Source organism: Scyliorhinus canicula, chromosome 22 (genome assembly GCF_902713615.1).
Source record: "Scyliorhinus canicula chromosome 22, sScyCan1.1, whole genome shotgun sequence".
NCBI lineage: Eukaryota > Metazoa > Chordata > Chondrichthyes > Carcharhiniformes > Scyliorhinidae > Scyliorhinus > Scyliorhinus canicula.
Genome location: NC_052167.1, coordinates 15662717 through 15685894, shown reverse-complemented (window position 1 = coordinate 15685894; position 23178 = coordinate 15662717). Strand labels below are relative to the sequence as shown.

The 23178-nt window shown below is 40.7% G+C and overlaps 1 protein-coding gene across 5 annotated transcripts in view; it reads right to left on the bottom strand.

The window, feature by feature from the left end:
* Window positions 1–23178, bottom strand: part of LOC119956225 (vinculin) — a 134854-nt gene that overhangs the window by 3655 nt on the left and 108021 nt on the right. For 2 of the 5 annotated variants that reach the window (XM_038783255.1, XM_038783256.1), the window contains 4 exons: window positions 18283–18465; window positions 8654–8875; window positions 1632–1835; window positions 1170–1274 (listed from right to left, as the gene is read on the bottom strand). In XM_038783255.1, coding sequence (XP_038639183.1) covers window positions 1170–1274; window positions 1632–1835; window positions 8654–8875; window positions 18283–18465 — 714 coding nt within the window. Of the gene's footprint in view, window positions 1–1169; window positions 1275–1631; window positions 1836–8255; window positions 8283–8653; window positions 8876–18282; window positions 18466–23178 lie in introns of those variants that run through there. The other 3 variants (XM_038783257.1, XM_038783258.1, XM_038783259.1) reach the window with 2 other exon arrangements.

Here is a 23178-nt window from a genome sequence, read left to right as displayed (position 1 = left end):
AATTTATCTTGGCTTAGGAGAGTTGAAATATTAAGCAGTGCTTGGGTTCAAAGTGCTGATTGTTTAACACAAAGCTCTTTCCCAAATATGACTTTAAAATAAAAAGGCTACGGTTAGTTTGAACAAGGTCATAAGGCGAAAATCTTCCACAAGTGTCATTTTGGGTGGGAATCATGCGGTGATTTCCGCTGGGTGCACGGGCATGATCCAAATCGCAATTCACTCACACATGGAATTTTTTCTGGTGTGGGCAAGTAACGATGCCGGCAAGTCCAATTCCTCAGAGAGGGTACCCAGATCTCAAAGTTAAGTTGAAGGTTCCCCCCAAACCCACACACAGACATCACAAACCACCCCAACCCTTGATCCCGAAGGGGCAACCTCCCTCCATCACTAAATGTCAGCATCATGCCCCCACCCCTATCCATCCTCATTGTGCCCCTCTGCCCCTGAAGTGAGCATACCCCACTATAGGGTTGCTGAGAGCCACCCCCCCCCCCCCCCCCCCCACCTTAAAGATCACCCACCCCCCTTTCAGGCTCCCCACCATGCACCCGCTTCAGACCACCCTTTCCCTGCGATGCCTCCCCTTCACCACCGCCACCACCCTCTCCCCCCTCATATATAGCCTTCTTCCACACCTTCAAGGCACCCGCTTTCAGGCCCCCTCTTTATGCACCCCCTTCATAATCCTCTCATGGCCTCCCTCAGGCTGTGCCTCTTAGCACCCTGGCAGTGCCAACCTGGCACCCCTACTTCTTCTAGGGTGGCACTGCCAGGGTGTTACATTAGCACTGCCTGCCTTGCTCTGTCCCATGGCCTCCGAGCTCCCCGCCATGGTCATCACATCTGGTGTCCGTTGATGAAGACCAGTACTGATTCGCACCTGTCTAAGCTGCACTGGCGGGGTCGGTGAATCCTGGGAGTCGAGAGACTCCGCCCTCAACCGGGCGGTGTATTTTAGGACTCATTTAAATATGCTGATCTGGATCATGCCCTTGATAGGGATGATCCAGATCGCATCGGGCGCCATGGGTTGGGAATATCGCAATCGGCTTGGCATCCGCTGCAAAACCCGTTTAGGGGCTCTCCCGCTATGCATCGGGAGGGGGAAATCGGCGCTGGGCGGAATCGTGCCCATGGTTTCACAAATTTGAAAATTAGCTCACCTGCTCAGACTCCTCTTCACTAATGTTAGTGCGCCCCAACATTGTAGCTTTGACAGTAGAGAGAATTTTAAGTTGTGTGCTGATAGTTGGGATACGTTCACAGACCTGTGATTGAGAGAAGAAAGTAAGCACCTGAACAACAGAAAAAATATAGAAAACAACTACGAATTGCACTCTGATTTCTTTCCCATTTGTGCTTGTGATGTGGATAACACCAATAATGTTTTATTTATTGTAAATCCCTGCCTCAGTCAACAGAAAATTTGTAAGATTTAGGAATGATTCTTTTCTCTCGGAAAGGTTTCACTTAAACATACGATGGGCCATTTATCACTTTCTTCCAATGAGAATTGTGTAACTTGACTATGTGTAAAAGTACTTTTTAAATAAAGCCCAACATACAGAATTTATTATCCTAAAACTTCTGTTCACTTGTTCAGTGCTTCAATTCATTTGCCATACCTGCAGAAGGTTAGTCCTGATTCGTTTATCAGTACATTGCTTGGCAACTTCCTTTGCCAATCGTGTCACTTCATCAGATGCCTTAGCTATGTCCTTGGCACAATGAATAAGGGCACGTTTGTTTCCACTGCTACCACGCACCAGTCGTGACATTTCTGCCATCAACAAGGCCATCCTTTTTGCGGCGCCAATGATATCATTACCCTGAGGAATGAATCGCATCCAAGATTTGTCATATCTGAATTCAATTTGGTTATTTATCTACTTTTCCATAAAAAAACGTACATTGTCTCAATCCAGGCTGCTATCCCAAATGACTTGTATCTTTTATAATTGGCTTAATTGATTAGTCTGCAGCTACTCAGTGGGTAAGGATTCAACACTACAGATTAGTTTGAAAATTTAACAAACAATATTTCCAATTCTGCAAATCGTGCATTTTGAACAAATTTTAGATTGTTTCATAACAACCTTCAAAACTCAATTTTAGCCCACTTTTTAAAACTTTGCCTGAAATGCTCGTAACGGAAGGACTAATATTATTACAACACCAACAATCAAAAGTGCAACGGGTAATAATAGCCTGCACTTTCAAGTACATAGTTGTTTACGGATAGGTTTTTTTAAAAAGCTTGAATCAAAAGAGCGTTCCAACTTTTTTTGACCTCCTGTGAATCCACTACATATTGTGAAAGAACAATAGCATCTCAAATTTTATAAATCCAGTTATTACAAAAACAGCACAGGTACATTGTTGCAGCCATGCGAAGAACAGAATAGGAGCAGAAATAGGCCATTCAGCCTCTCAAGCCTATTCCACCATCCAATAAGATCCTGGCTGATCAGATCATGGCCTCAATTCCACTTTCCTTCCTTGTCCTCCGATAACAATTGGCTCGCCTGCCAATCAAAAATCTGACCAACTCAGCCTTGAATATATTCAATGATCTAGTTTCTGCTGCTCTCTTGGGTAGAAGAATTCCAAAGACTAAAAACCCTGAGAGGAGAAATTCCTCCTCGTTTCAATCTTAAATGGGACACCCAACCTGAAAATGACTTATTTCATGTAACTCTGTTTCCTGTTAGTTAACCAATCCTCTATTCATGCCAGTACATCACCCCCAACATCTCTTAGCTTGTGTGTGACACCTTTTTGTCAAATGCCTTCTGGAAATCAAATACACTACAATGACATTTTTATCCACCCTGCTTTTAACATTTACAAGATCACTAATAAATAGTCAAACACAATTTTTCCCTTTCATAAAACCATGTTGACTCTGCTTAATTATATTGTGAATTTCTAAATGTCCAGCCACTACTTCCTTAATAATGAATTCTAGTATTTTCCCAATGTCAGATATTAGCCACACTGGCCTATAGTTTCCAGCTTTCAATCTCCCTTCTTTCTTCAATAAGGGTATTACATTTGTCATTTTCTAATGCATCTACTATCCCTGCAGCGACTTATTTTAACACACCAGGATCCAGGACATTAGGTCTATGGAATTTGTCAGCATTTAATCTTATTAGTTTACCTCTCACTTTTTCATTGGTAGCGATTGAATTTAAGTTTCCCCCCACCCTCCCTTTTGATTTCGATTTTCTGCTATTATAGTGATGCCTTGTGTGTCTTCTAATGTGAAGATACCTATAAAACATTTGTTCCAATTCTCTGCCATTTTCTTGTTTCCCATTATTAATTCGCTAGTCTCATCCTCAAAGAGACGAATGTTTAATTTGTGTACTTTATGTACTTCTAGGAATTCTTACTGGATTTCAAATTTGCTGTGTAGTCTCAAATTCCAATTTCTCCCCTTTTTTAATAAAGTCACAGCATTGTGCACCTTTTATTTCAATTTGATACAATTCTTAAATTCCTTTTCTAACCACAGATTGTTCCTCCTTCTTGTAGAGTCTTTGCTTCATAATGGAATATATCTATGTTGAGTTACGAAATATCTCTCGGCAGTGCCAACCTGTGCTGGGGGCAGTGTCAGGGGCGGACCCTCTGGGAAGCCCCATGGAGAGGTTCCCATTCTGTTTGTTGGGGAGGAGAGAGACCCATATGCTAGTGCACCGATGTTTCTTTTTCAGAGTGGTTCAAAACCTGGATTGAAAACATAGCTGTGCAACTGGAGAGCTACATCCGGGTTTGAGGCCGCGGCTCACCATCTGACTTGGAAAACTCCGCTCCAAGTTTCTGGCCACCTTCAAACTGAATTTAGTATTCTACTGTTGCCTGGAGGATCCTTTTCATGAAATCATTAATTAATTCAGGTGTAAAATAACCTGGTTTGTTCTATATTTTGTATAACGAGAAAAAAGCACTTTTTACTACACATCTGAAATCGAAAAGTATTAAGAAATTTCACACTAAAACAGCGCAACTCCCTGGACAGCCCCAGCCCCACAAGTTTATAGAGTAATCAGCTGAACCAAAAAGACCAGATCATAGATTTGAATCCCAGTCTGTGCACAGATAGTCATCTAGCTTATAGCAATGTTAATGTGCTATGGTTAGCTCTTAATTACCCAAAGTGAAGAAGAGGAATAAAAATGGACAGGTTTAAATCTCTGGACGTTATCCATTGAACCCTGCAAGAAGCTGATGTATATGAACACAAGCCAAGGCCAAATCAGTTATTTGCAATTCTCAGGGGTTCTTCGCTCACAGAGCCTCCAGGATTACATATCAATGGTGGCATTTGCCAAGAAATCTGGGACGATTAGCATAAGTAGAATCTTATCCCAGCAACAAGTCACATGGCGAGAACTGGATGCACCAAAAACAGGTGGCAACTGAACAGAGTGATCACTCCTTATACCAGTCCAGGATAGCACACAGCTGGTGTTAAATTCAGCAATGGACCTCAGTTAACCATCAGAATCCGTAGATGCATGGAGTATCCTGATGCAGCTCAATGGTTTGGAATTCAACATTCGAGTTGGCTGCAATACTGGCAGGGCAGTCGGTAGGTAGGTATGGAGGTTGGGGGGCTCGAGAATTTGACAGTAAGTGGGAATTTGCAGGCTGGCAGTGGCTCATAGCAGTGCTATGGATACAGGAAGAGATTTTCCTTTCTTGCACAACCAAGTAAGAAAGAAAACTTTCCTCCTCCTCACAGCCTTCAGCATCCATTTTAAGGACCGCTGTTTAGGCCTCTGTAGGCCCAGAGAGAACTGAATGGAGTGTGTAGCAGTTCCCTTTAAGTAGGTATTCTTAGGGGCAGCAGTGGCTAGCTTTGCTGCCTCACGGTGCCACGGTCCCAGTTTCGATCCCGGCTCTGGGTCACTGTCCGTAAGGAGTTTGCACATCTCCCTGTGTTTGCGCGGGTTTCACCCCCACAATCCAAAGATGAGCAGAGTAGGTGGATTGGCCAAGCTAAATTGCCCCTTAATTGGAAAAAATGAATTGGGCACTCTAAATTTAAAAATAAAAGTAGGTATTATTGGTGGGTGGGTTGTATTGGATGCAGCCGACTGCCACCCAAAATTGCTCCGCTAAACTTCAGAGGACCCGGAAAAAAAAACAGGTACAATGCAGAGCAATTTCAAAGGAAGGAATCTTCAGATTTGTACCTTGACAGTGAAGGGCAGCAAATAATTCAGTCATCACGATCCTAGAGCCAAATCACCCAATTTAAGCAACGGCCACTTGATGCTGGAAACCTAGACTGTTGTATCCTCTCTATCCAGGTTTGTAGAGACAAATATGAAGCACCCCTACTTCTGCCACATCACTTAAATCAGCACAGCAGTAAATCAAAGTTAGAACTTTCATGTCTTGTATGACTCAACTATGCATTTGGTAAGGTCACCAAGTCATTAGGGAAACTTGGAATGTATGCTGTAAAAAGAAAACTAACGAGTTTTAGGAATTGAATGCATTCAGGACACAGTGCCGTGGTCAAAGTGTACTGAATATACCCAATAAAATAAAGGCCATTTTCTCACTCTATTCAGAATAAATCATTAAAAATTTTGGAGCTACATAATTTAAAACAATTGCCAGTTTGGGGACAACTTTAGAAGCCAATCTTAATAGATTTTTTTTAAAACTATGATTGTCGGAAAAAATACATTCAATAAATGCACTTTCAAATCCCCAATTTAGATAGTTTGTTCAGAATTAAATTTCTCCAAGACAAAGTAAATATTAAAAATCTCCATAACCAGGTTAAAAAATAAAAACTCAATGTTCACTTTAACTTTATATAATTCCTGATTTGTCTTTAAACGTTAAAGGACCAACTTAGTCGTGTTTCCTCAACTTTCTTCAAAGCCTAATTTTTTTCTTTGATTTTACAGATTTTAGCCTTTAAAAGCTAGTGTGCTCCCATTCCTGTTTCCAGTCAAGCATTCCCTCTCCCAACTAACTTCTGCCTTCTATAAACAAAATCCTAATTTGCGACTTAAATTTACAAGTTTGTAAAAAAAAACATTCCTCTAATTATTATCATTGGCTATGTGCTGGAGTCAAAGTATTATTTCCTGCGCAGGCGCCGTTTGTGCATAACCTTCAGCCATTCTCCCATCATTTTCAAAATCCGGATTGTCAGTTCCCACATTACCTATTTCTTCTCATCAAACTAATTAATCAATCAAACTAATTAATCACTAATTACTAGAGCAAAGTGAGGTTTGACAGTCTTCTATTTTGGTAAATAATAATACTGAAGGATCAGATTGACAGGTGCATTACAACACCTTTTAGAAAATGTATTCAGAAGGATAGAATAAGATTCAGACTACAAAGAAAAACTGAACCTTCTAACTCAAGTTTATTGATGTATATCTTTTAATGGGCCTATAACTGTCATCACTAAGTTGAAATTGATAGCCAATGTTTACAAAAACATTAACATTGTATAAATAATCACACTGCAAACTACTTGCTTTAAAATGAAACAACAATTGAAAACAAAATCAGGCATTTAACTGTGCATACTGAAGAACTGCAATATATCGATGAAATGTTAGGAACAGCATTAATTATGGTATTGCAGCTACAAAAGTTAACGAAAAGCTTTTAGCTCTAATACGATCAGGTAAGCATCATTAGTCCATACAAAATCTAAAAAGAAACAAAACATCATTCAATGGCAGCAGCAATATTCTTGTTAGTAAGCTGCAATCTAGAAAGGAAGAATGTCTGTTATATATTTTAACGGCTAACCTTTTCGATTAAAAAGTGCTGCACAGTTGCAGAAGATTCATATTTATGTTGCATAATCCTTTGAAAAATCAATGTTTGAAATTAAATTTACAACAACCACTTGCATTTATATAGCTTTCACATAGCACAACATCTAACGGTGATTATATCGAATTTAATACTTGCCTTATATTAGTCTTAGAAGTCAACATTCAGAAATTCTCAGATCAACCTACAGTTGATTGTTCTGAAATTAATGGATTTGATGTTTTTTTGTCTTTTGCATAGGCTGATGTAATGACACTCTGAAAGATGTCAAGAGTATACAAAACAAAGAGGCTCCACAGAAAGCCATTAAAGACCCAAGCCCTCTGCTACATATATTTTAAATGAGTGTCTGGCAAGCTGCCCATGACCTTTGGATGCAGATCAGAACTTAATACATGAATGAGGTAGATCCTAATCATCACCCAGCGGATCCTAATCATCACCCAGCTGAAAAGGGCACAATTTTGTTCTAAATGGTTCTTTCCCAGCTGGGTGAAAAGGCGATTTCCACAAGCCAATTGCTTTCTCTACTTTATAACATAAAATCTCTCTAGTCATCATGAAAGAATTCTGACATTTCTTTCTCTCTTTCGTGTTGAGGGGAGGCTAAGACATAGAAATTGAATATTTATATTGTTATTAAATTTGTAGGGTACAGAAATCATTAGGAAAGCAATTCAATGTGAAAGCATACCTCCAGTTTCCATAAATATTACTACAAAAGCTACCTATTCAAATTCTAGAAACTGTCTTTGTTGGCGAGTAGAAAAGCAGATTTTTAACAGAAGCGTTTCAGAAATTTGTTGTTATATATTGCACAATGTTTGTTGGCATTACCAAAAGTCATTGCATCTAACAGAGTGTCAGCTTTCCTCAATGTCTTTAGACCATTATGTAAATTAATAATGGAGGAAAGAGTGCAATTATTCTGGTGAAAAATGATTTTAGCAAGAAATTAAACTCCCTTTTACAATTCTTCCTAATACAAGGTAACTGCTACTGGGCCAAAGATCAGCATTCATTTTGGATCACAGCTCAAGTATAATTGAATTTCAATTATAATCATATAATCTCAATTATAGTGAGGATCAATTAAGATATAATTCAGCTTGATGTCTGCTTCATTTGGAAAATGGAAATTTATTTTTAAAAATTAAAATTCCTGATCGTCAAATATATCAGACTATTAGAACTATTAAGGCTGACGGAATTAAATTTCTACCTTCAAAAAGCCTTCAGAGTAAATATTTCAAGCACAGCTGAAGCCAAGAATCACAGATAAATTTGATATTCTTTGTCCGCACACATTGTGCTGGATCTTCCACTAACGGAAAACCAAGTCCAAACTATTATTCATAAAATTTAATATTTTCTGCAGACAGTCTTCCTTTAACAGTCACTGCCAGACCAAATTGTTGCTTTTTATATCCATCTTAGCCATAGCCCTTTGGAGAAAACAGCACAGACAAAATAAGTAAAAATATATTTACAATCTGGAAGTCATTCAGAAATGGTCATCTATGGCTTCACAGGTGATGGAGACTATGCAATGTTCAATGTCAACAATCAGGATCCTGGGTACACTCAGTTTGCCAGAGAGCAAAATGCCTCCAAGTGCATCAAAGTCAACGCTTAATTGACTGTTGACATTGATGAGAAACTTGTGAAGCCAATCTCAGTACTTCAAGAATGCAGGCAAACATTTCACTTCAGGCTCATGAAACCCAACCAGAATCTACAGTGATGCAAATGGGTCAATAATTTGAATGACTGGATGCACACGAACCAACAGCCAGTGGGAAAAACTGAGGAGTACCTTACTAGACCATTTTCTTGCTTCTCGATGCAAAGACTGAGCAGCAGCCAGCATTGTCTGGTTAACTGGCTGATTTGTAGGCATTAAAAGTAGCTCAGGCTCGTACTCATCTTCATTGTCAGAGGGAAGAGTCAACTCAACATCATCGTCATCATCATCATCACCATCATACACATCTACATCAGCCTCAATTGCTTCATTTGCCTCATCAGTCACATCAGGCTTTAATTGTAGCGAGTACAGAGGAGAGGATGGAAAGATAGTGAAAGGGTTAGTAGAAGAGACAAAAGGAGAGAGTAAATGAACGGAGTTCTTTTGTTAAATGGGTATCTTCTTGTTCTGTAGGGAAGGAAAGCACAAAATGTGTCGAAAAATCGGGAAGGGAAAACATGGCTATTTTTAGCTTGTGACTTAACTTACAGCCAACTAATGGAAGCAGATGAATCATGCCCAAGAAAAAGAGAAGAAAGGGATTTTTTCCACATAACAAAAAGCTGAAAAGTTTTCCTGCACATTCACTGACTCAGCTTTTGACTAAACAGCAGGACCAAGACAAAAAAAATAATGACGTTATTCAATGATCTGAAGCAGGATCAGTGGTTGCATGCATAACATTACAAACTGCATTCAAACTGTACAAAATTGGTCTGGAAAGAAATTGAATGATGGGAAATAAGGGATGGTTATACTGGGAATCTTCACAAGTTATGCGCTGAAGGGAATAGGGAGCAAGAGGCTAGCATAGAGGTTAGAAAGTACAAACCCAAAAGATCAAAGGGATTGTCAATCATTGATAATATACAGGATGCTAATATTTTCATGATGAAATTAAAAGTAAAAGCAAAATATTGCAGATGCTCGAGATCTGAAATAATAACAAAGTGCTAGAAAAATTCAGCAGCATCTGCAGAGAAAGAGAGAGACAGAATTCATGATTCAGTCCAACAACTTCTTTGAAACTGGCGAGAGATAGAAACAAGAGAGTTTTACGCTTCTGAAAAGGGACGGCGAGGGGGCTAAAGTCAAGGAGAATAAAAGGGAAGGTCAGGGATAGGTTACATGGCAGGGGAAATTAAATGACAAAGTAGTAATGGAACAAAAGGTAAAGGGAGTGGGAATGGTTATAATAAAGGAACAACGCTTTGGTCCAGAGTATGTGTTAATAGCAGAATATTCGAAGGCCAGCACTGGATGAATGCAAAACATTAAAATAAGGCACGGACACGAGACAAAAAAATTAAAATGGAGGACATAGTTCAATTGTTGTTGAACTCAAAATTGACTAAGTGCCTAATCAGAAGTTGAGGTGCTGTTCCTCAAGCTTATTGGTCTTCATTGGAATACTGCATCAGACAGGGGACAGAAATATAAGCATGAAAGCAAGGTGGTGTATTAAAATGGCAAGCAACTGGAAGTTCAGGTCATGCTTGCCGGCTGAGCAGGGAGGTCTTTCAAATTTGTATATTATATTCACCGCTCCCAATGCAGTCTCCTCTACATTGGAGAGATCAAATGTAGACTGGTCAATTGCTTTGAACACTCCCTTTGCTTTTCCTTTCATGGCATATTTGTCATTTAATCTCTCTCGCCCTCTAACCTATCCATGACCTTCCATTTTGTACTAACTGACCCTTCCCCTTTTTTAAACAGCATAGGACCATCACATTTCTACCTCTCCCAGTTCTGAAGAAGAGTCGTATTGGACTCAAAACATTTACCCTGTTTCTCTCTCCACAGATGCTGCCAAACCCAATGAAATTAAAGATTATAGTTGACAAGTCAAGAGTAAAAACCTTTCATTAATTGGTGAAGAAAAGTAACTCTCGGCTTGGTAGAATTGAACAGCGAATAAAAGAAAACTTTAAGCAGATTTCACCGAAACACCTTGGCCTCAATAACAAACCACAACACTCCACTATCACTCACTGACAGGAGTGCAAGAGTTAAAATATCAAGATCAAGCAGCTCGCTCCCATTCCCAGTCATTTAGCTTTTAATGAACATACATTAGACTATTGATGAGACATTCACAAAAAGCAGATGAGGCCTAACTAATGAGAAGTCATATCCCGTTGACATCTGTGCTGTGACTTCAAATTCATCTGCTGTGGGATCACTGGAAGCAGATCAGAGATTCAAGATCCTTTTACCCCCTCACTATGGGCCAGGAGGACCAGGAACACACCCCAAGACTCAATAACAAACCACAACACTCCACTATCACTCACTGACAGGAGTGCAAGAGTTAAAATATCAAGATCAAGCAGCTCGCTCCCATTCCCAGTCATTTAGCTTTTAATGAACATACATTAGACTATTGATGAAACATTCACAAAAAGCAGGATGAGGCCTAACTAATGAGAAGTCATATCCCGTTGACATCTGTGCTGTGACTTCAAATTCATTTGCTGTGGGATCACTGGAAGCAGATCAGAGATTCAAGATCCTTTTACCCCCTCACTATGGGCCAGGAGGACCAGGAACACACCCCAAGACTTCACAAAGAGGTCTACTGACTGCCCCAGCCACTCCCTTCTATCATTACCCTACCCCCCATCAAACACCCAGTGAGGGTTCCTACTGGCTACCAAGGACAACTCTATCCTACCCGGGAACCTCGGCCGCACCTTCCTGACAATACTAATTGCTTCCATCTGACAAGCAGGAAGTTTGTGTGGCTGGCTGTCAGCTCAAATGTATTTAATTGAAATCCTGCCAGTAAATCAAGAGGACTACTGTATCATGGACTTGTCAAATTAATTGTCCACTACCAACCTTCTCCACATCTTCCCCACTTGCCCATTAATATCACGGGCCTAGTGTAGCCATTTGCCCAAAATACATTTCAATACAGGTACCCCAGCTCACCTTATATATTATCCCAGCTATATTACTGAAGCAAATACATTTAATTAGGGTTCTCTTTATCTCGTATTCAAAAGCAAAACAAAGCTCAATTCATAAGGAAGTTAAACATTCCATCATTCAGAATTAAAAATCGATTCTATTTTAAGCGCAGAAAATATGGGAGGGACTAGGGAGCAGGAAAAGAAAAGAGAATGGGAACAATTTTGTCTAACGGTTTATGATTAGTTCTGAGCCAGCCAAAAAATATCATACTTCATAAGAATCAGGATTTTTATCTTTCCAATTCTATTCTGCATGTTTTTGAAATACCACTTCTCTCAATGCAACTAAATTTGCAGCAGAGGACGTGTCCAAATATTTCATCGTCATTGTTCCGAAAATCTGGCATGTAGAAAAATGATTTACTTCAGTTAACCTTACAGCTCCATCTCAGGCTCAAGCAGATAAATGAACTTGTTGCAAAATGGTAGGGAAAAAATGGTTACAGGTTGGAAAGTCAGGCTGTGTTGCGCAAATGCAACACTCAGTATCCTTGATGGAGAGAGAGCCTCACAGTACACATACCTCTTTGTCAAAGTACCTCTTGAGGGCATGTCTCAAGCAGTTAGTGATAGGTAGGACAGGAATTGACTTAGACATCCAGAGACCCAACATAGTGTAGTGGCACAATTCACATTGCGCATTGTAGACTCTTGAACCACAGCCAAAGTTGATAATCTGTTTCATAGCCCATAAGGAAACTCAGACATGGCATGGCAAGTTATCAGATGATATTACCTGAAGACTGGAAATGAGAGACACTACCCATGTATCCAAGGCTTACCACCAGCATGATTGGGTTGCAGAGAAATAAGGAGATGCTGCGAGTCTTGTACCTCATACTGGGATAACAACCAATCATGCCTATATTTTGGACAGTGTCAGCAGCACTGAGTTCGCTTTATATCATGAGTTGTGCTGCTCCCCATCCTGTGTTTGGAGTGCCCCATTGGACTTTCTGTCCATCTAGCAAGATGTTAAATTGTTAAACTGATAATCAGGTAAACAAGTCAAAGCATCTCTGTCACTCTTGGATATTTTTGAATTGCCCAACCAGAGTGGAGGGTTAAAGAAGATTGTGAGAAGGATTTGCTCAAAAATTGAATTTGACCACTATATCACCAAATTAGAACACATTCATTATACTGCTTCAAAGCAGAGAAACTGCCAATTTTAAGAACCCTATCTCTAATTTGTATTTGTTTTGAAGGTAAAGAAAACACATCTGAAACAAAACCTGGATCGGGGCACCTCCTTTGGCTATTCTACTATTCAGCTCTACTTTAATAGTTTAAATGGGTAAATAAGATAAATTTGCAAATCAATTAGTTGCAGATGAAGTACTTTCATCTCGGTTTTTACAATAAGTTTAACTTATGGAAATAGTTACGGTTTATGCTCAATGTCAGATTTGTGCAAAATATTTACAATCCATACTGCACTTTAAGTAATACTTCTTATTAAATTATTGTTAATCTTTGAATTAATACTCAGAAGTTAATTATCTCTATTACTGGGTCAATAAAGGCCCCTAAAGTTTGTGCATATTGATCAGTATTTTGGCTGGAGTATTGTCCACAAAATCTTCCCACACCCCAACAACTTCGAGTGAGATTACAGAAAAGGAAAGATGACCTTACCTGTCAGGGTCTTACTTATTCTTTAAATAAAGGAACTTTTCACACAAAAATCATTTAGAAAATAAAATAAATATTATATTTTTCAGGGAGGAGACTCGTGCATGCAAGCAAGCCCCACATGTTTCCGAGGTGGACATTTTTGCTACTTACGATATCAGTCTGTTAAGACACAGACATTATCCTCACAATACACTTCTATATAGTATAAATGGACCCAATTCAACGCAAAAAATACCAGATGTCTCCCCCCATTGAGACTATGTCAAATAACAGGTACGCAGAATGGGAGTATGGTGGGTGACCGAGGCGTGGGCACAGTTGCTAACACTGCTGCCTCACAGCAACAGGGACCCGGGTGTAGTTCCAGCCTTTGGTTATTGACGGTGCACGGTTTGTACGCCCCCCCCCCCCACCCCCTCCTCAGGGCCAACCTGCCTGATGCGCAGGTTAGGTGGGGTTGCAGGTATAGGGGAGGGGAGTAGGCCTTGTGGGTGCTCTTTCGAATAGTTAGTACAGACTTGATGAGCTGAATGGTCTCCTTTTGCACTGTAGGGATACTACTAGTTACCTCGTCACATGATAGGGATTGACAATATATTGCAGCCAAAATGACATCAATGTAGTCCTTTGCTCAGAAGCAGATATGGAAGCCCAATCTGCCACACAAAAACAATTCACACCCTCATTTGATATAATGTTTTATGAAGGCCCATGAATTGCTCTAACTTTGCAAATGCTATCACTTAGAGAGACTAACTTAAGGTTTAGGAATGGAAGGGCATGAAAGGTTTGAACTTACAAAGCAACCTTTATGTAATATCATCATCTCAAAGCGCTTCAGAGAAAATTAGATATTTTTGACTGTAATTTGGAATGGAGAGTAGGTCTTACGAGGAAAGATTGAGGGTGCTGGGCCTTTTCTCATTAGAACGGAGAAGGGTGAGGGGCAACTTGATAGAGGTTTATAAGATGAACAGGGCCTGTTCTGTGCTGTATTTTTCTATGTTCTATGTTAATTACTATTGCAAAGCAGAGGTAGGTGGCTGCCAATGTGTGCAGCAAGATCACAAATACAAGAAATAAATAAATAACAGATTAGCTGTTTTCCATTGATTGTGGTTGATAGATAAGTTTCAGCCAGGACATCATGTAAACTTCCCCAGTTCTTTGAGTAATGCCATTATATTCTTTTTACATCCATACAGATAGAGTCTTGGTTGAATGTTGTTTCCAAATGACGGCACCTTCAACAGTACAACACTCCCTCAGTAGCAGACTGGTCAGTCGGTCTATTGCATGTTCCTGCACCTTGGGAGTGGAATTTGAACCCTTACCCTACTAATACACATGGGAATGCAACCACTAAACAAAGGCTAGCACCTAAAAATGATTAGTATATCCATAGAATCCCTACAGTGCAGAAGGCCATTCAGCCCATCGAGTCTGTACCGACCCCCTGAAAGAGCACTCTACCTAGGCTCTCTCCCCTACCCTATCATGGCCAATATACCTAACCTGGACACTAAGGGGCAATTTAGTATGACCAATCCACATAACCTGTGGGAGAAAACTGGAGCACCGGAGGAAACCCACGTAGTCACAGAGGGAATGTGCAAACTCAACACAGACAGTCACCCAAGGCCAAAATCGAACCCTGGTCCCTGGTGCTGTGATGCAGCAGCGCTAACCGCTATGTCACCGCGTATATTTCACAAACGCGAGCTGAAAAGCAAGGAAAACTTAGCAAGCTATTAAAAGGCAGAAAATAAACATGACATAGGAAAAAGAGGAAAAACTGGAGTGGACAGAAACTAGCAGTGGCATATACAGCAAGCTGAATGCTCCTCCTTTCATTATTTTTATAATGAAACTTTTAATTTATTTGACCATGGATCTTGGTCTTCCAACGGAAGCTTTCACAAGAACTGACAAAAGGGATTTAGTACAGTTCTTGTGGACGGTCAGAGCTCTTCTGTGTCTCTACATATGAAACAATCCCTCGATTCAGCATGGAAATATCTATTTTATTTAATAAAGAGACAACTATAGAACATAGAACAGTACAGCACAGAACAGGCCCTTCGGCCCTCGATGTTGTGCCGAGCAATGATCACCCTGCTCAAACCCACGTATCCACCCTATACCCATAACCCAAACAACCCTCCCTTAACCTTACTTTTTAGGACACTACGGGCAATTTAGCATGGCCAATCCACCTAACCCGCACATCTTTGGACTGTGGGAGGAAACCGGGGCACCCGGAGAAAACCCACGCACACACGGGGAGGACGTGCAGACTCCGCACAGACAGTGACCCAGCCGGGAATCGAACCTGGGACCCTGGAGCTGTGAAGCATTTATGCTAACCACTATGCTACCGTGCTGCCCCGATATGTTGAAAGAATTGGTTGACACTTAAGGACAGCATAAATACCATACAGTATTATAAATACTATACAGTATAACAGTGACTTGAGCGGCGTCTCCAACTGACACTCATACCAGCAATGCAATTTTCCATGACAAGGCCTTGCATACCCAAATCAAAAGCTCACAAAGAATCAGGATTAAATCTTGTGGACAAGGAGGAATGGAAAGGCTTCATTTTCCTTGTTGCCTTGTAAAGTAAGCATATGTTTCACATAGAGACAACATGTAGTAAATACTTAATTACTACCGAAGTATATGAATTAAGTTAAATTGCATACAAGTGAGCAGCTGTTGGAGGCATTCCAATATTGGAGCAGTCTCAGAGCTCAGGAAGTCATAGCTCATTAGAACATCACTGAAACTTTTTCTTCCAATTGATGTTGTGATGTAACCACACGTAAAGGACATCATCCTAAAAGCTATTTAAAAATGAACCAGTGAAGCAGAAAACCCTTGGAGAAATAATTCCTCTTCTTGAGCTCTATGCCTGAAGGCCAATCCGGCCTAAAATGCCACGATCTCCACCGTGGTTAGGGCAAGGAGGCAGGTCCCAAATCTACCCCAGCTGCAGCAGGGATCGCACCATATGGTGTTCCTACCAATCTGACCCACACTGACCATCTCAGCCAACCATCCTCCACGGTATCCAAGTTTCTATGGCAACGTACACTTTTACAGGTTGGGCCTGTACTCATTGGAGTTTAGAAGAACGAGAGGCGACCTTAAAGGATTATCAGGGGACATAGCAAGGTAGATAGTGAGGCTGGTCCCCCTTGTGGGAGAGTTTAGGGCATAATCTCAGAGTAAGAGGTAGCCAATTTAAGAGATGAGGAGGAATTTCTTCACTTAAGAGACTGGTGAATCTGTGGAAATGTTTACTGCAGAGAGCTGTAGAGGTGGGGTCGTTAAGTATGTTTAAGGCTGAGATAGACAGATTTTAATCAGTAAAGGAAGCAAAGAATATGGGGGATGAGGCATGGATTGAGAATTATCATATTAGATCAGTCATGATCTCATGGAGCAGATTTGATGGTCTGAATATCATACTTCTGCTCCTACGTCTTATGATCTTTACATGCACGTTGTAGTCTGGAGTTATGGATTGTGATGATAGACATTTTGATTTCTTTCCATTGCATGACTGACCAGGAATCTCTCCTGCTCTTATTGCCTGTCATTGGCATATATGTGAGCCACATTAAGAACACACCTTTCATTGGTCTGGAGTGGAACCTGAACCCGAGCATGTGGTTCATAGACAGGAAAACCACCATTGTGCCATGTTCTCCTTAAGGCCTCTCAATACCTATCCTATCAAGTTGTAGTTGGTTAGATCTAGCTAGGAAGATTCTTTTGAGGGTTACTGTTACACCAGTTGTACAATGACATGGGAGAACTATGCTGTTCAATAACTGCTTTTGGATAATCTTTAGAATAAAGGGATGGAATAAAATTCACATGTATTGCTAGAACAATTAATCATCCAGGTTTCAGTCCAACATGTTGACAATCCTCAGGTGGAATGATTGTCAAATGACCAAAGGTCTGATTGTGGATAATCCAAAGTTCAGACAATGACAAGCAGATACCTTCAAATGGATCAACAATGAATGCAAGTGGGATGCAGATGGAATCAGTAATTAATTTATCGAGTTAAATGCTGAGCAGAGATTATTGCCTTGTTTTACAGATCAGACAACTGTCATGTCATCCAGCCAGATAATTAGCCCGACAACAGGGCCTGAAAATGAGCTTGAGACAATTATACTATTAAGTTAATCAATTTATTTTGAAAATATAATTTACCCATTTAATTTGCCCTGATTGACTGCTGCTTACTACTATCCCATACCAGCCTCCCCGAATAGGCGCCGGAATGTGGCGGCTAGGGGCTTTTCACAGTAACTTCATTTGAAGCCTACTTGTGACAATAAGTGATTTCATTTCATTTCTAAACACTTTCATCAGCTTGATATTGCATTTCTTCATGATACCCATCAGTGTCACTTCAGTTTTCAAGGGAATTGATTCAACCAAGATTAGCCAAACATGTTGTTTCATTTCTGTTGTCATGTTCTGACCCAGATCAAAGAATTTATTCCAAATAACTGCAATTTAGAGTCTTACGAACGTGGGTGTAAATTTAACCTAGCTAAGAATCATGCATTGCGTTAATGGATCACTCAAAGTGCATGTTTCATTGTTTTCATGTATTCCAAGGCTGTAACAACTAATCTTACAGTTTTAGTTTATTAGTTTAAATTATCATTCAAGGTTTGAACTCTAATTTCAGTGACATTTCTGAAGTTTCTATGATCCTATGTCTTCTATATATCATATGCCATGAAATAATAAATATTCTATGGGTTACAAAGCAACCTTTATAATAACATGTTTTTGATATCTCAAACAATTCTAGAAGGATAACAATAAAATCAGCATGTGTTTTGGATCGAGGGAGACTTATGAAAACAGCTCATTCAAGTAAGTAGAAATAACTTCAGTTTCAAATAGACACCAACAATTTGACAGGAACTTAAAATGAGAAATTAGGATATGCATACAAGAAATAGATACGGACATCTGAACTCCCAAACGATTAAACAAGCTTTGTTTATACCTCTGGCTTCCTTCGGTCAGTCAAGTTCTTACCTTGCTGGACCATTTTCTGGCTTCATCGTGCAACTGCCTGGCAGACTCCATCATAGGTTGATTCACCACTTCTCCTTTCATTTCAGGAAATTCCTCATCTTTTTCCTCAGGAGGAGGGGGTCTTGGTGGAGGAACTTGACCCTCAGGAAGTGGTGGTTTGGGTGGAGCAGGTTCGTCATTCAACTGTAAACAATAGATTGAAAGCTCAATTTAAATAAAGCTTCAGCATAATGCCTCCACTCTTTAATTACATAAAAGCACAGGAAAAGTTATTTTTGCAAGATAATTATAGAAAAGGCATTTAACTTGTGCTAGAATTTCATCTGCACCAACTTTGTATTTTCAATTGATTATATTGTAGCAGTAAATAAGCAAAACTCTCAAGAGGTTTAAACTCCAATGCAAAGCAAATCCAAACACTCCATGGAATAATCCCCAACTGACAATCATATTTTATCCCAGTCAGATGTTACTATACATCCTTGATTCAATATACATAGTAAAACAAAGTATATTAGTTAATAATAGTTCACACAATACACATCTGTTTCTCTTTTCCCCACCATTAGTAAGAACTTGTGAAACTTTCCAATTATGGTCAACTGAACTATTGAAAATAACCTATCCTAAATTTCAGACCATCTTTCTATCATACTCGGGTTCAGCTATACAACATAGGGCGGCACGGTAGCACACTGGTTAGCACTGTTGCTTCACAGCTCCAGGGTCCCAGGTTCGATTCCCAGCTTGGGTCACTGTGTGGAGTTTGCACTTTCTCCCCGTGTGTGCGTGGATTTCCTCCGGGTGATCCGGTTTCCTTCCACAGTCCAAAGACGTGCGGGTTAGGTGGATTGGCCGTGCTAAATTGCCCCTTAGTGTACCAAAAGGTTGGGTGGGGTTACTGGGATAGGGTGGGGATCTGGGCTTAGGTAGAGTGCTTTTCCCGATGGGCCGAATAGCCTGCTTCTGCACTTATGATTCTACGATTCTATGAATCCTCTTGTAGTAAAAAAACAACTTATCATTTAACTTCCTCCTTGCTTGCTGCACCTGCATGTTAGTTTTCAGTGACACATGAACAAGGAATTCAGGTTCCTTGGTTATCAACATTTCCCAACCTCTCTCGGTTTAAAAAATACCCTTAATTTCCATTTTTCCTACCAGCGATTATGTTCTTGCCCACTCACTTAGCCTGATTCTTAGCAATGTGTGACACCTTTTTCTTTACAACAGGTGATTTAATAGTATGATCGCAACTTTTTTTTATAAATTTAAAGCACCCACATCATTTTTTTCTAATCAAGGGAAATTTAGTGTGGCCAATCCACTTACCCTGCACATAGATCATAGAATTTACAGCGCAGAAGGAGTCTGCACCGGCTCCTGGAAAGAGCACCCTACCAAAGGTTAACACCTCCACCCTATCCCCATAACCCAGTAACCCCACCAAACACGAAGGGCAATTTTGGACACTAAGGGCAATTTATCATGGCCAATCCACCTAACCTGCACATCTTTGGCCTGTGGGAGGAAATCGGAGCACCCGGAGGAAACCCATGCACACACGGGGAGGATGTGCAGACTCCACACAGACAGTGGCCCAAGCCGGAATCGAACCTACGACCCTGGAGCTGTGAAGCAATTGTGCTATCCACAATGCTACCGTGCTTTGGGTTGTGGGGGTGAGACCCACACAGATATTTATGATCTCAACTAATATGCTTATCAACGTCAGTTCAGATTCACCATGAAGCAAAATTGTATAACTGCCATTCAGAATGACTAAGGATCAAAGGATAATTTCATAAGGCAGCACATTCAGACAAGGTAAATATCCTTCTGAAAAGAAAGGGGCATTTAATTCCACTTAACTGTCCTTTAATAGTTAACACATCATAGGTCTGTAACCTGTTTCAGACCATCAGCATATAAATAGGGTTTTAATTTTAATTCCCAGATTTAAAAGTTATAATAATTTTTTATATAATATTTATCATTACAAGTAGGCTTACATTAACACTAATAAGAACATGAGAACTAGGAGCAGGAGTAGGCCATCTGGCCCCTCGAGCCTGCTCCGCCATTCAATGAGATCATGGCTGATCTTTTGTGGACTCAGCTCCACTTTCCAGCCCGAACACCATAACCCTTAATCCCTTTATTCTTCAAAAAACTATCTATCTTTACCTTAAAAACATTTAATGAAGGAGCCTCAACTGCTTCACTGGGCAAGGAATTCCATAGATTCACAACCCTTTGGGTGAAGAAGTTCCTCCTAAACTCAGTCCTAAATCTACTTCCCCCTATTTTGAGGCTATGCCCCCTAGTTCTGCTTTCACCCGCCAGTGGAAACAACCTGCCCGCATCTATCCTATCTATTCCCTTCATAATTTTATATGTTTCTATAAGATCCCCCCTCATCCTTCTAAATTCCAACGAGTACAGTCCCAGTCTACTCAACCTCTCCTCATAATCCAACCCCTTCAGCTCTGGGATTAACCTAGTGAATCTCCTCTGCACACCCTCCAGTGCCAGTACGTCCTTTCTCAAGTAAGGAGACCAAAACTGAACACAATACTCCAGGTGTGGCCTCACTAACACCTTATACAATTGCAGCATAACCGCCCTAGTCTTAAACTCCATCCTCTAGCAATGAAGGACAAAATTCCATTTGCCTTCTTAATCACCTGTTGCACCTGTAAACCAACTTTCTGGGACTCATGCACTAGCACACCCAGGTCTCTCTGCACAGCAGCATGCTTTAATATTTTATTGTTTAAATAATAATCCCATTTGCTGTTATTCTGTAGCCACCTGGCCCACTGCCCAACACAAAATGGAAGATTGCAAAGAATGCAGGGAGAATGGACATGTTGGAAAGCAAGCACCTTGCAAGGCGATTGTGTATTGGGACAACTGCAGAAACCGGTTTTGACTGCTGCAGAGACCAGACAGCACTGTGAAAGAAAACACGTTAACATACTAATGAGGCAATACCGGGCGAGTCCCAGATACAATGGACACAAGTTAAGCACAAATCGATACATTCTATGGAAGGCCAGACCCAGTGGCGCCAGAGAAGCCCAAAACAATAGGTCCCAAGAACCGCCCCAGCAACCAAGGAACTGCCCTATGATTGGGGGGTTCAAACATATCGATTGGGAAGAGACCCAATCGATTCCAAGCAGGTAAGGGAGTCCCGCCCAAAGGGGCACGGACCCCCTGGGACCTATAAAAGAAAGGTCCCACACATGGTTCAGTCTCCTGTCTCCGGGCTCCTGTCTTCTACTACAGCCGTCGAGCAGCAGCCACCAACAAGTCAGTGCCTAACGGCGACGACCGCTACCAGACATAGGCACTCCTGACACCCTTGGCAATTGATAACAATCCGAAGTCTGCAGACCAGAGCAGAGCAAGAGGCCTTGTTCCCTGACCTCGCAGTTCCTTCAAGATAAGTATTAGTTGTTTAGCGGTAGGAGTAAGTTTAATCCTTTAGCGTGTGCATGGGTAGTTATTATAATTGTATTATAATAAACTCTAGTTGTTTGGACTTACTAATTGGTGTACGGTTTATTGTTTTGAACTTCACCTTGAAGCTTGTGGCGGTGTCTTAACGGCACCTGGCAACTCCAGAGCTTAGAACGTGAAACAGAGCAAAGCGAGTGTTAAGCACACTCACCCAGAACGACCAGCAATTCCTACCAAAATGGATAACCTAACATTTGTCAACATTGTATTCCATTTGCCAGACCCTAGCCCATTCACTTAACCTATCCAAATCCCTCTGCAGACTTCCAGTATCCTCTGCACTTTTCGCTTTACCACTCATCTTAGTGTCATCTGCAAACTTGGACACATTGCCCTTGGTCCCCAACTCTAAATCATCTATGTAGATTGTGAACAATTGTGGGCCCAACACGGATCCCTGAGGGACACCACTATCTACTGATCGCCAACCAGAGAAGCACCCATTAATCCCCACTCTTTGCTTTCTATTAATTAACCAATCCTCTATCCATGCTACTACTTTACCCTTAATGCCATGCATCTTTATCTTATGCAGCAGCCTTTTGTGTGGCACCTTGTCAAAATCTTTCTGGAAATCCAGATATCCCACATCCATTGGCTCCCCATTATCCACTGCACTGGTAATGTCCTCAAAAAATTCCACTAAATTAGTTAGGCACGACCTGCTCTTTATGAACCCATGCTGCGTCTGCCCAATAGGACAATTTCTATCCAGATGCCTCGCTATTTCTTCCTTGATGATAGATTCCAGCATCTTCCCTACTACCGACATTAAGCTCACTGGCCTATAATTTCCTGCTCTCTGCCTACCTCCTTTTTTAAACAGTGTCACGTTTGCTAATTTCCAATCCACCGGGACCACCCCAGAGTCTAGTGAATTTTGGTAAATCATCACTAGTGCATTTGCAATTTCCCTAGCCATCTCTTTTAGCACTCTGGGATGCATTCCATCAGGGCCAGGAGACTTGTCTACCTTTAGCCCCATTAGCTTGCTCATCACTACCTCCTTAAGTGATAACAATCCTCTCAAGGTCATCACCTGTCATAACCTAATTTCTATCAGTCACTGGCATGTTATTTGTGTCTTCCACTGTGAAGACCGACCCAAAAAACCTGTTCAGTTCCTCAGCCATTTCCTCATCTCCCATTATTAAAACTCCCTGCTCATCCTCTAAAGGACCAATATTTACCTTAGCCACTCTTTTTTGTTTTATATATTTGTAGAAAATTTTACTGTCTGTTTTTATATTCTGAGCAAGTTACTCTATCTTACTCTTCTTTATAGCTTTTTTAGTAGCTTTCTGTTGCCCCTTAAATATTTCCCAGTCCTCTAGTCTCCCACCAATCTTTACCACTTTGTATGCTCTT